Below are 12,692 nucleotides of genomic sequence, written 5' to 3'. Positions count from 1 at the left end.
GGGGGGCCCCAAAGACCCCCATCCGGGGCCTTAAATTCTCTTGTCCCAGTGTCAAAAGTTTACGCTTCGGGTGCTGTGTCCCCCCTGCACGCATGGCCTCCTGCAGGTCACCAGGCCAAATTTTGAAAGAGCTGTAGAGGGGGCCCCCAACCCCAGGGGTAGGCGGGAACTGCACTCAGCAGGGACTATCCCTCCGGGCTACACTTTCATGTGCAGGCTCGGGGGAGGGGGGGTTTCCCCTTTATGGTCCGGGAATGGGGATCCTAATTTGGGGCTGAGAATCCTTTTTTTTGACGCCCCCTTTAGGTTGGGTCTTTTTGGAAACACCGGGGAAAAAATTTGCCCGCATTCTCCACATAAAGAAGGACGGATCCTAAAACCATCCGCCTCCCGGGGGAAAAGGTCCTCCATTTTTAGCCCGGTCTTCATTCAGCCTACCAATGGCCCCCTTTTGCAAAAAGGTTTGGCATCGCCAGTCACCCGGGGCCCAGGCCCCCAAAGGCTTCAAAGCGTTCCGGGACAGACAACCCGGGGGGGGGACCATCTGCCACCGGGTTTCCCTTTTCGGGGGGATGGGGGGGGTGGATTCGGCTTCCCATACTGTCTGCCCCCGGGCAGTAGCCACTCCCGGGGTCAATAAAAGACATTTTCCTTTTTCTCTGGGTCACACACACACACAGCTTTTTTTTGGCCCTCTCATTTCAGAAACAGACACAAAACCCATGCTCAACCTTTTGGGACAAGACACTTGTCTCCTCGGGGGAAGGGACCCTAAGAGATGGTCTCTTTCCCTTTTGGGGATCTCACTGGGGTTTTGCGGGCCTTAAAAAGAATCCGTTGACCCCCCTTCATCAGGTTTATTCGTCCCTCTCTATGAAAGGGCCCTCCTGACTGCCTTTTTTGAAAAGGGGTGGGATCTCCAACCCTCTCCATTAACAACATGCCTGATTTGGGGCCGGCGACTCCATTTGTCCGAGCCTCAGCCTGATATGTGCCTAAGGCCCCCCTCTTTCGGGGTCCGGTGGTAACATTGAAGTTTCCCAAAAGGGGGGGGGACCCCAAACCTGTTCCTTTTGTCCCAGTTGAGCCCACGACATCCCTAGATCACAGCAGAGTTTCAGACATTCTGAAATCTTTATTTTTTTTTTGGGAGACAGAAGAAGGGGAATCGCCCAGAAAAAGGATCTCCCCGGGTTTGTGGATGCGATCCTATCCCTTAAACCCGAGGCCTCCCTTTGCCCACGGGGATGAGGGCTCATTCTCCGGGGGCTGGCTGCTCAGCACCCCGGGGGGGCCTCTAGCAGAATCGTAAGCTGCATTTGGGGCTAACCAATACATTGCTAGTTTTAAAATTCCCAGGGAACCATTTTTTCTAGAGTTCGAATGTCATTCTTTGACCCAAGACGGCAGGGGTAAGGCTTGCTACCACCTCCTCCCCTGGGGGAAATTAGCCTTATTCGTCTAGCTCAGTTCCTTCATAAACTCGGACTACCTTCTATCCCAAAACACTTTTTTCTTAGAAAAGTTTACAGGAACTGCAAACCAAACCTTACAGGCGGGTTCCCTAGAGGAACTCTTTATTGGGTTATCTCCACAGAGGGTTTCCTCTTGACCCCCCTGTGTGTATTCTCCATTGTATCCCCCCTGGGGTTTCACTGTTCTCCAGAAGCATTCTGCGATAGTTTTGGGTTTTGAAATTTTCCCCTTACGGAAGAAAACCCCCGTCCTTTCCCCTCCGGGGTATTTCCCTCTGAAAGTCCATGGGGATCTTACATATTCCTCCCCATCGGGAGGATTTTATCCTCGATGCCTTTTTTCCCTAGGGGGAAAGCACCGTTTGAACTTTACTAAAAAGATTTTTCAAGCTTTAATTATGGGAGTATTACTTAAAAGGTCCAGCTGGGGGGGCCTCTCCTCTTTGGTGGCTCTCCTGGATTTTGGAGATAAGTCTTAAGTCTTGGGCATTAAAGGGTTTAAGAGTGGTGCTTTTTTTTGCCCGGGCTTGTAAACTCTGTGCCCGTGGACTCTGACCATTTGGCTTTCCTTTTTAATATTGACCCCTAGTGTTGACACGCACAAAATGTTGGAGTGAATGACAAAAAGGGGAACCCTATGTTACTAGGTAACCGAGGTGGGAAGGAAAACACTGTGTCCTTCATGCCAAACCCAAATTGCCTCTGGGGGTTGAAACGCTTACGACCCCCTCAGAACAGAAAGAGTGGCAGATGAAAAAAAAAAAGTGCATAGATAGGGGGCCTATTTAAAGGGTGCCCGGGGGCGGGGTCAGCTATGCAAATTCTCACACGATTTCTTTGGGCCTTTCTCAAAGTTTCAGAGGTTTTTTGGCTCCCAAGGACCCCTAGTGACAAACAAAACGCTCCATCCCCCCCATCAGGAATAGGTTTTTAATACTTAACAACGTTTCTTTTGGGATTTTTTTTTTTTAACATGAAGTAAAAAATTAAAAAAAAAAGAGCTCTACATCGGAGTATATGACATCAGACTCACATCAAATAATCATTTCTTCATTTTAAATTTGCATTGCCTACATGAGGTATGCCTGTTAATGCCTACGATCTCCCTCTTTCCTGTACTTTCCTTCTCAGTCCCTATCTACACAGTCCACCCACCACTGTCATATCAATCCTAGCTAAGCTTTTCTGTTTCTTTAGAAATGAGTTTTTCAGCAGGTGAGGAGAGGAATCCTTTACTTATTTTTTTTTTTTTTTTCTTTTCTTTCTTTTTCTTTTTTTTTTCTTTTTTTTTTTTTTCTTTTTTTTCTTCTCTTTCGATTTATTTTTTTTCCCTTTTTCCCTAGTTTTTAAATCCCCCTCTAATCATTTTCCCCCCGCCAAAAAATTAAATCCTCCCGAACCAACCTGCGAAAAACTGTTTGTCCATAACAAACAACTATAGAAAAGTGCCTATTACCCAAAAAAAACATTCGGGTTCTTGTCTGGTACCCAAAAACCCCCCAAAAATGAGTGTTTAAACACCTACACCAAAGTAGTTGCTGAAAAAAGCCATGATGACAGAAGTAGGAAGGGAGTGAGATATAAAAAAAGCAGTTTATTGAAAAGTCTTAGTTTGTATGTTTTAATGTCGACTTTTGTGGGAAAATTCAACAGTATGCAACTGATTCACAACAAAAAAACCCATAACCAAATTTCCCAAAATTTTCCCCTTTTCCTTTTCAAGAAGGAAAAAGCCCTTGAAAAACACATCATAAAACTAAAAAACAAAGGAAAAAAAAAAAGAACAATCTCTCTTCTTCAGCTCGCCCCTTTAACACGGGCCCATTGACCCAAGGGCACATGTTTTTTAACCAAATGCCCTTCCTGCCGCAACCCATCCTGACTCGTGCAACCCCATTTTTGGGGGCACACTAAAAAAATACAAGACAAATAAAAAATAATAATCATTAACAATCAATGAAATTTTATTTAAATTATAAATGATTTTCTTAAAAAATTAATGATTAAATGTATAAAAAAAATTTTAAAAATTTTTAATATGAATGAAAAAAAAAAAGAAAAAAGGAAAAAACAACACAAAATTTTATTGTTCCGAACAAACACATAAATTTTATTTTAGGACCTAGATCCTTCACTCTTTTTTAAACTGTTTTGCCCTTTTTCCCTTTCTCCGCAAGACATCCTCTTTTTCCCTTTGCCCTTTTATAACTGCAAACCCCCAACCCCAATCCCATCCCCCCCGCCCAAACACACCTGGGGGCTTTTTTTTTTATTCAGCCATCTGACACATTCCCCCAGTGAATAATTCTCTTTTCTTCCAGTGAGAGCCTGCCCCCCCACCCCCCGCAGCATCGGATTAAGGCTAATTACAACAAAAAGGGGCCAAGATACAAACAACAGGGGGCCCTGCACCCGTACCATGGGGAAATGACTATAGGTGGTGGCAAGAGAATGAGAAAGAGAGGGCCAAAAAAGGGGATATTTCTTTTATAGTCTGTAAGAACCCCGGGTTTTAAATTTACTTGCACTTTATTACAAAAAACCTTCTGTTAAAAACTTTTTAAAAAAAGGGCAATATGGATGTTAAAAAGACCAGCACTCAAACCATCCTTACACTTTATTTTTTTTTAAAACATATTGTGTCAGTCAGTGATGCTAAAATTTTTGCACTCATAACAGTTTGCAAACAGTTCTGACCATAAAGATAAAACCGTTTCGGCCCCCAAAAACAAAAAATATGCATGACATTTTTACTACCAATCCAGCGTTACATGGAAAGAAAAATAATGGAAGGTTAAAGGGCCCCTTTTTTCATGTATTCTCCTCGTTGTTTTTTTGGCAGGTCTTATGGGGCACATTTTCTATTGGAAAACTTATTAAACAGGGTTTATAAACGGCCGGCACATCAAAACCCTACTTTATTCTGCTCACCTCTGCGAGGATCCAAAAAATTTCAATGGAGGGAGCACCCCCCCCCCTTTTATCACATCCATCCACCCCCCCAAAAAACCTTTTTTCACTTAATTTCTTTATGAATATTTGGCTCATTATTTAGTCACAGACTGCGCACTTTTACAATCCTGTTATTTTCTTTTCGAATGCCTGCACTTTGTTAATGGTCAAAAAACATGCATCCTTTTATTTATTTTTTTTTTCCTCCTCTTTGTTGGTTTTTCTTTTGTTGGTAGACAAACCCAAGTGGATCGGAAAACAATTTGTGGGGGGGAAAGGGACAAAGTGCTGCTTTCAAAGGAATAGCTTACGTTAATTTTTTGGCAAAAAAATCAAAGCCTGGGTTTTTTTTTAATGGGACATTGGGCAAACGCTGCCCCGGGAAGAAAATTTAAAATTAAAAAAATTTTATTTTATGATTGACAAAGCCCCAAAAAAAAAAGTTCACGTTGACGAATTTCGCAAATCATCAAAAAAAATTCCACTTTTTCAAAGTATTTTTAAAAATCTTCCCGAAATCACTTACCTCATGTTCCGGAGATTAAAACATAATTTTACTGTAAATATGTGGAGAATCACCTTTTTTTCAAAGTATGTGCAAGCTTAATCTGACAAAAATACATAGTCCATTATGCTGCTTGAAAGTTAAAAAAAAGTTTTTTTTTTTATAATTTTTTTTTTTTCTATTATTGTAATCATAAACACCTAGGGTTTTAGGAAAATGTTTTTCTTTATTTTTCATGTTGTTTCCTAAACTCTAATAATCTGCCCTTGTATAAAAGAATAGATTTGGGTTTGTGACAAAATTTCTTTTCCCTATTTTAGTCACTTTTGGGTAAAAACATCTCAAAAGCATAAATGAAAATGTAAATAGTGGCTACTGAATCGGAAGTCCCTCGAAGCTTCACAGGAAATCTGAAAAATAGACGGACAAGCAGACTAAAAATTCCCTGTATCCACTAACATATGGTCTGGTACAGCTGCGGTAATTTATGAAAATAAACAACAGCAATCCCATAAGATACTCAATCGTTTCAAACATACTGTTGGATTCCGTATGACAATTCTTTGAGAAATCATATCAGTGACTAGAAATTATATTAAAACAGGAGTCAAGTTTAAACAGTCAATCATATTCAACTGCGAAGATCCCGGGTAGTTGACCACTTTTAACAAAACCAAGGATTGAACAAAAAGGCGATGACATGTGCCAGCTGACGCGCCCTATCCAAAGCTGTGATTGAATTTCATTGCTTTCATTTTTTTTACATATCAGGTGCAAAACTGGTATTAATTTTATACAAAAAAAAGTTTTATCATTGATACTAGCTTAATAAATGTTAATTCACTGAAGTCAGCATGAAATAATCATCAAAAATCTAATATTCATAACACCTGTCTTTTTGCCAGTGGTCTAACATGGATATGTTATAACAATGTATTTTTTAAATAGTGCTCAATGATCTACCACCAAAAAACACAGACTTAAGGGCAGGTGGTCTGTGGGTTTAGAGATCAAATGTCCCAGCATAAGTACAGTCTCATTCGCTTAGTGTTCCCTTAACTTCTGAGAACAATGCACGGATATCCTCTCTGATTATTATCCGAAACAAAAAGCAAAACAAGTTTTACCACCATTTCAATCTAAGATATTAAACTACCGCTTTTATTTTAATCATTTCTGCTCCAGTTTTTAAAGTTTATCCGGTGAAATTGCCAAATGTCTACGTGTTAGGCAATAGTCTCTAAACATCTCTTTCTATGGTATTTGATTGAGATAACTAATAACATCTGTCCCTCCATCCTCTCTCTCTCTCTCTCTCTCTCTCTCTCTCTCTCTCTCTCTTTGTTTTGTGGCTGTTTTGATTGACAGAGTATATTTGGCATGTTGCCTCTGCAGCAGACAGTGAATTGAATCAGTGACATAGAGAGCCGCTTAGCTCTATTTAATGGCAAGTCACAGACATACACACACACATACACGCACACATACACATCTACACACAGAAACAAACACACACACACACACACACACAGACACACACACACACACACACACACACACACACACACACACACACACACACACACACACACACACACACACACACACACACACACACACACACACACACACACACACACACACACACACACACAAAGACGAATATAAATGTATACCACACAATCATAGAAAGAGGTTTAATGATGTAACCCCATTCCTTCGAGTGTAAGACGTGTAAGTTCTTTAAGGATGCAATATTAATATTAAGTCAAAAAATAAATGCAATTTAGGATTTGGCTTTTGGAGTTTTATCTGATCTAATAATAGAGAATAGAGCAAGCTAATAAGAGAATACCATAAATGCTACAGCAACAGCATGCATTTTTGGATATGCACCACAGGGCTCCAAACTCATTCTTCCCACTGGTCGCTCTTTTGTGACTAACTTTCTCAGATTAAAACACAAAAACATAGAATATTTTATATTATTATTATTATTAATAATAATAATAATAATAATATTTTGTTTATTATCGTGCTACAACATAGGATTAATCAGGGCATACTGATGAACTTTTATCATAGTTTATTATAGTGATATGGAAATGAAAGTGATTAACATTCAACCCATTCTTTTTCACCAGTAGTATTATTTGTGATTTGCATTTTGTGAACGGGAGTTCCTCTTTTGCTATGTTATAAGCACTGAGGAATCAAATTAAAAAAAATTAAATAAAAGAGAGCCTCCATAGCGTAACATGAGGTAAACAGCAAAGATAACAAGCTTTTCAAAATGAAAACAAATAGAAAAGTAAAACTAAGCTTGCTGTCGATGACAGTGCTTGCATGTTTTTTTTTCCCACAAGAATACCAACATGTTCACCTTCTCTGGTTTAAGAAGCGGTCTTTTACTTTACTTCAGCTTGAAAACCATTCCACATTTTTACTGCGTGCACCTTCGCACTCCTGCTGACGCAGCGAGTAGGCTCTCTAAGTGCTGCGCAGTTCAAATGAGTAGCGCGGTTTCATTATGCTTTCAGTTTCCACAGTCTGGAGCCCTTCACCACAGTAATAGTATTTTTGGGAATAACACATAAATGCCATAGCATATAGTATGAATATGGCAACCACAAGAGATTTTGCATCAGATGCAGTTTGCAACAATCGTAGTGAACCAACTACAATGAAAGTAGGACTTCAATTCTGGGACTTAATCTTTCAAGTTGGACATAAGCCTTTTTCCTATTAGTTGACTGTTAGTCAACTACTACAGTTGTGGTGAACAAATACAGGTATAGGCAAAATCATATGTTATGACTCATAACATATGATTTTGCCTTTACCTGTATTTGCTCACCACAAATGTAGTATAAAGTCTCTAATCCATAATTTGAATTTTTCTTACAAATGTACTACTGTATGTAGTAAATGGGCACCATCAGATGTTAAGCTACCCATATTTTTTAAATATCTTCTTTATGTGTTCAGGAGAAGAAAGAAATTCAGAGAGGTTTGGAACAAACCTGAGGGTGAAAGCATATGACAGAATCTTTATTTTTGGGTGAACTATCCCTTTAATCTTGGAGGTGCTATTGTTAATCCATGACATTTCATTCTAGAGTTTAATATAAAAACCATCTATAAAAGAATGCTAAGTTAAGGGACAGATTATGCGAGTGAAACACATTCAATATGGGGTTGCACTCTGGGAAAGGAGGATGTCATCATTGGAGGGAGGGAGAGAGGAGAGAAAGAAGACACCTTTCCTCTGACTTACATCACTCAGTCCAGCCTCAAGAATCCGCAGACCACTCTCTTTCTCCAGCTGTCCTTTCTGCTCAACTGTTAAAGAGAAAAAAAAGGTGAATGAGTGAGATCCCATCAGAAGCTATAGCATGTCATCAGTGCTGAGATGGATGTGTGTGTGACAGGTGTGTTTGAGCTCATTTGAAAGGGCATTAGGGAGTCTGTGAATCTAAAATCTTAAAAATTTCCATATTTGAAAGATGTGCCAGAAATGTATTTGTTTTTGATCAATAAAATCAGAATACTGAAATATATAAGAAATGACAAATATCCGCAAGCAACAATCAAGAGGGTGTGAGAACAATGGAAAATGATGAGAGGGTGAGTTAAATGCTCTTCAGGGTTATTAGCACTAAGAAAAGATTTTAGTATGTTTGGGGACTTAAGTATATTGCTCCAGAAAAATACACCAAGCAAAATATGTTTCAGCCTGAAACCTGCAAGTACAAACATTTATCCTACTGTGTGAATCTGGGGGCAGTGGTAAAAAAGAGCACTGTGTGGCTGCTTCTGCAGCTTTTTTCAGTATGAAGCTTTCAGAGCTTTTTTATTGAATAAAAGGTCCAAAAATATGGCACATTGTGTGGGCTTTGTATGTCAAAAGAAGAAAAAAAGGATTTATTTGCTGGTAACAATTTGTATGATACTAAAGCAGTTGTGTCAGAGATATCTTTTCTTTGATAACTTCTCAGAACACTAAAATCAGAAGTTTTCTTTCAGTAACAATGGTGATCCTTCAACTCATACATGAGCCATTTCGAGTGCTGCATCTGCTGGCATGACAGAAACAGTAAAGAAGCATGATGTGTTACATATCAACCATTTCTAAATGTGGCCAGGGCCGTGCCCCCCCTAGCGGTCATTGATGCCCCTCCTACAGAAGCAGCGCCGGCGCTGTGGTGGGGCATTCGAGGGCCGTGCCCCCCCTAGCGGTCATTGATGCCCCTCCTACAAGCCATGGCCCCAAAAAAATATCCCTTTTAGTTATTATTTTAATATTAAATGTTCAAACTGTAACTTCAATAAAATAAAATAAAAAGAATGGGGGAAAAATGCATAATTTTGGTTGTTCATGGCACGTTACTAGGCTTCGTCATGGTGAATGCTTATTGGTCGCCGAGTAAACTTGTTACATTTGATTTTGCAGCGCGCGCGCAAAATCCATTTCAAGTTGAAGAACAGTTTGTCCGTCTATATTATAGACAGTTGTTAGCAGCTAATTTAAAAAAAAAAACTTCTAAAAAAAAAAAAAAAAAAATGGATTTACGAAAATGGTTTAGACCTCCGCAGACTCGTCAATCAGCAGACTTAGATACTCCGGCCACGACCACCAGTACCACGGTCTATGAGAGCCGAGCTGGCGCTTCTTCTGCAAATGCTAGCTCCGGACAACCGCCAAAAGATTTAATACGCAGACATTTGTGTGATGATGTCCAACTCGTTTTATGAAGAAAAAAGCCTTAAGTTTCAGAAACATCGATACGAAAAAACTGATGGGGACATTTTTTTGCCGGTTTTTCAAAGCTTCAAACTGATTCAGTGTTTTTATTTTTGTCGTCGTAATTTGTTAATTATTTAAGTATAAAAAAATAAATTGCTATTTATTGTAGGCCTATTTTATGTTTTTTATTTAGCCTATATTATATTTATATTATTATTTTCTGTCCTGTTCTGTTGTTTAGGCTATAAACATTAGCCGCAATTCCTCGCACGTTTCCCAAAAATGTAGGCTACATGAACTCGTAGAACTCGAGAATAGGCTACGTGCTACTTGAGTCGCTGTCCATTCGCAAAGTGCTGAAATAGGCTATACTAACCTTATATGGAATCGTATTCTGAACGCTTTAAATAACAATCGTCATATGTTGTGTATTAGGAATCAAGACAGGTATAAAAAAAAAAAAAAAAAAAAAAAATATTTAATGACATTCTTGTAATAATAAAAAACTCCATAGTCACGGGAAGAAGGAGGCGGGAACCGGCGAACATTCAAATAAAACTTTTAATAACCAAATAAAGATAAAACAGCGCGACAGCCCCTCACGGTCGACTGCCACGCACAAACAAAAACCAAACACAAAAAAAAAAAACAGGCCTGGTCCTCTCTCGTCCTTCACTGTCGTCGCTCCTCTTTTGTATCCTCCCAATCTCCTCCGTGGGACTCGAGACCGGTGAGTGGAGCAGGTGTCGCTCATTTCCCAATCACTCCACCGGCCTCGCTCCGTTCCCACGGCTCTCGGCCCCGCCCCACTCGTCACAATTCTATATAGATAGATCATTGGAGCTAACATTCTAGGGTAGAATGTCATTCTATAGATCATTGGAGCTAACTGACTCTTGCCTTATCCGGTCGGCAAAACAACAAATTTCAGCGCTGTCTTTCTGTTCCTCTTTTAGATAAAAGACCCAAGTCTAAATCGTTCATTGTCATTCTATATAGATCTTTCAGATTTAGGTCTGGATTTACATGCTACTATGATGTTGCCAATGCGTCAAAAAATATTTATCAAACGACAGTGCCTCCGAGCCGATGATCCAATGCCCCTCCAGTAGATCTGCAGGCTAAATATCTATAATTTGAAGTGATACTTAACTACTACCTAACTACATATTACAATTTCTATTCTGTTCATCCGTCACAGTTTGCTTCCTCACAACAACACAAACACACAACAAACAATACAGAACAAAAGCAATGAAAAAATACAACACAAAATATATTTATATATATACTGTATATACAGTACAGACCAAAAGTTTTGAAACATTACTATTTTTAATGTTTTTGAAAGAAGTTTCTTCTGCTCATCAAGCCTGCATTTATTTGATCAAAAATACAGAAAAAAAAATTTAATATTGTGATATATTATTACAATTTAAAATAATTGTTTTTAAATTTATTATACTTTAAATTATCATTTATTTCTGTGATGCAAAGCTGAATTTTTAGGATCATTATCACATGATCCTTTAGAAATCATTCTAATATGATGATTCATTATCAAAGTTGGAAACAGTTCTGCTGCTTAATATTTTTTCAGAACATGTGATACTTTTTTAGGATACTTTGATGAATAAAAAGTAAAAAAAAATAAAAAAAATAAAAAAGAAGCTATGTTTTTAAAATATAAATATTTTGTAATAACAATATACACTACTGGTCAGTAATTTGGGGTCAGTAATTTTTTTTTCTTTTTTTTTTTTTTTAAATAAAATCAATACTTTTATTCAGCAGTGTTAAAATGATAAAAAGTGATAGTAAAGAAAATATATTATTAGAACATATATTATTAGAATTTTTATTTTTTATTTTGAATAAATGCAGTTCTTTTTAACCTTTTACTCATCAAATATATTAGACAGCAGAACTGTTTCCAACACTCATAATAAATCAGAATATTAGAATGATTTCTAAATGATCATGTGATAGACTGGATGTTACATGTGACACTGAAGGCTGGAGTAATGATGCTGAAAATTCAGCTTTGCATCACAGGAATAAATTATTTTTTTAAAGTATATTCAAATAGAAAACTATTATTTTATGTTGTAATAATATTTCACAATATTACTGTTTTTTCTGTATTTTTGATCAAATAAATGCAGGCTTGATGAGCAGAAGAAACTTCTTTCCAAAAACATTAAAAATAGTAATGTTTCCAAACTTTTGGTCTGTACTGTATATATATATATATATATATATATATATATACACACACAACACACACACACCACACACACACACATGTACACACATGTACACACACATGTACACACAGTACAGTATATATATATATATATATATATATATATATATATATATATATATATATATATATATATATGTTTATATGTTCATATTCTTTTTTATTAAAAATTTTTTGTTGGAAAAACATTTAACTTAACATATAAGAACATTATAATAATTTTTTAAGTATATTGTTAATTCACATTTGTTTGCTTGGTCAGTGGTCTTGTGAGTTTTGGTTCATTTGCTGTTGTAGGCTGGAAGGACCTTTGAAATAACTAATAATTTGTTGAAGTGATATGGAACTGAAACACAGTTGTCAGACCTTCTGAAGTTACTATACATTTTAACCAACACCATTTCCCTTCAATGTTCCATAACTGTTTGAAAACATGTGATTCTGATGACCAGCTTAGAGATGAAAGCTCAATTTTTGCTCATACAATATATGCACAAATACATTATTTTTTTAATCATGCCATTACAACTTATTTACTTTATTACAGCTAGCCACTTGGATAAATCTGTAATAAATCAATTTTAGCATGTAACTTTTAGTCTTCCTAAAGATGCCTTTGATGTCATGAAGCTATTTTCATTTTGTGACACCAAAAGCAGCAATTTCAATGTTGAAATTCTACATTTCAAAATTATTACTCTGAAACATTGCCAAGTTAATAACTGAGAAAATAAAATACTGTAGATA

At 37.5% G+C, this 12,692-nt stretch overlaps 1 protein-coding gene across 2 annotated transcripts in view; it reads right to left on the bottom strand.

Annotated features, from left to right (window-relative positions):
• The window catches only part of ptprn2 (protein tyrosine phosphatase receptor type N2), a 234,138-nt gene that overhangs the window by 98,448 nt on the left and 122,998 nt on the right, over window positions 1–12,692 (bottom strand). For both annotated transcript variants that reach the window (XM_042728037.1, XM_042728038.1), the window contains one exon: window positions 8,210–8,274. In XM_042728037.1, coding sequence (XP_042583971.1) covers window positions 8,210–8,274 — 65 coding nt within the window. The remainder of the gene's footprint in view (window positions 1–8,209; window positions 8,275–12,692) is intronic.

This window comes from Cyprinus carpio, chromosome B7, assembly GCF_018340385.1.
Source record: "Cyprinus carpio isolate SPL01 chromosome B7, ASM1834038v1, whole genome shotgun sequence".
Classification (NCBI taxonomy): Eukaryota; Metazoa; Chordata; class Actinopteri; order Cypriniformes; family Cyprinidae; genus Cyprinus; species Cyprinus carpio.
This window is presented reverse-complemented; position numbering and strand designations above follow the sequence as displayed.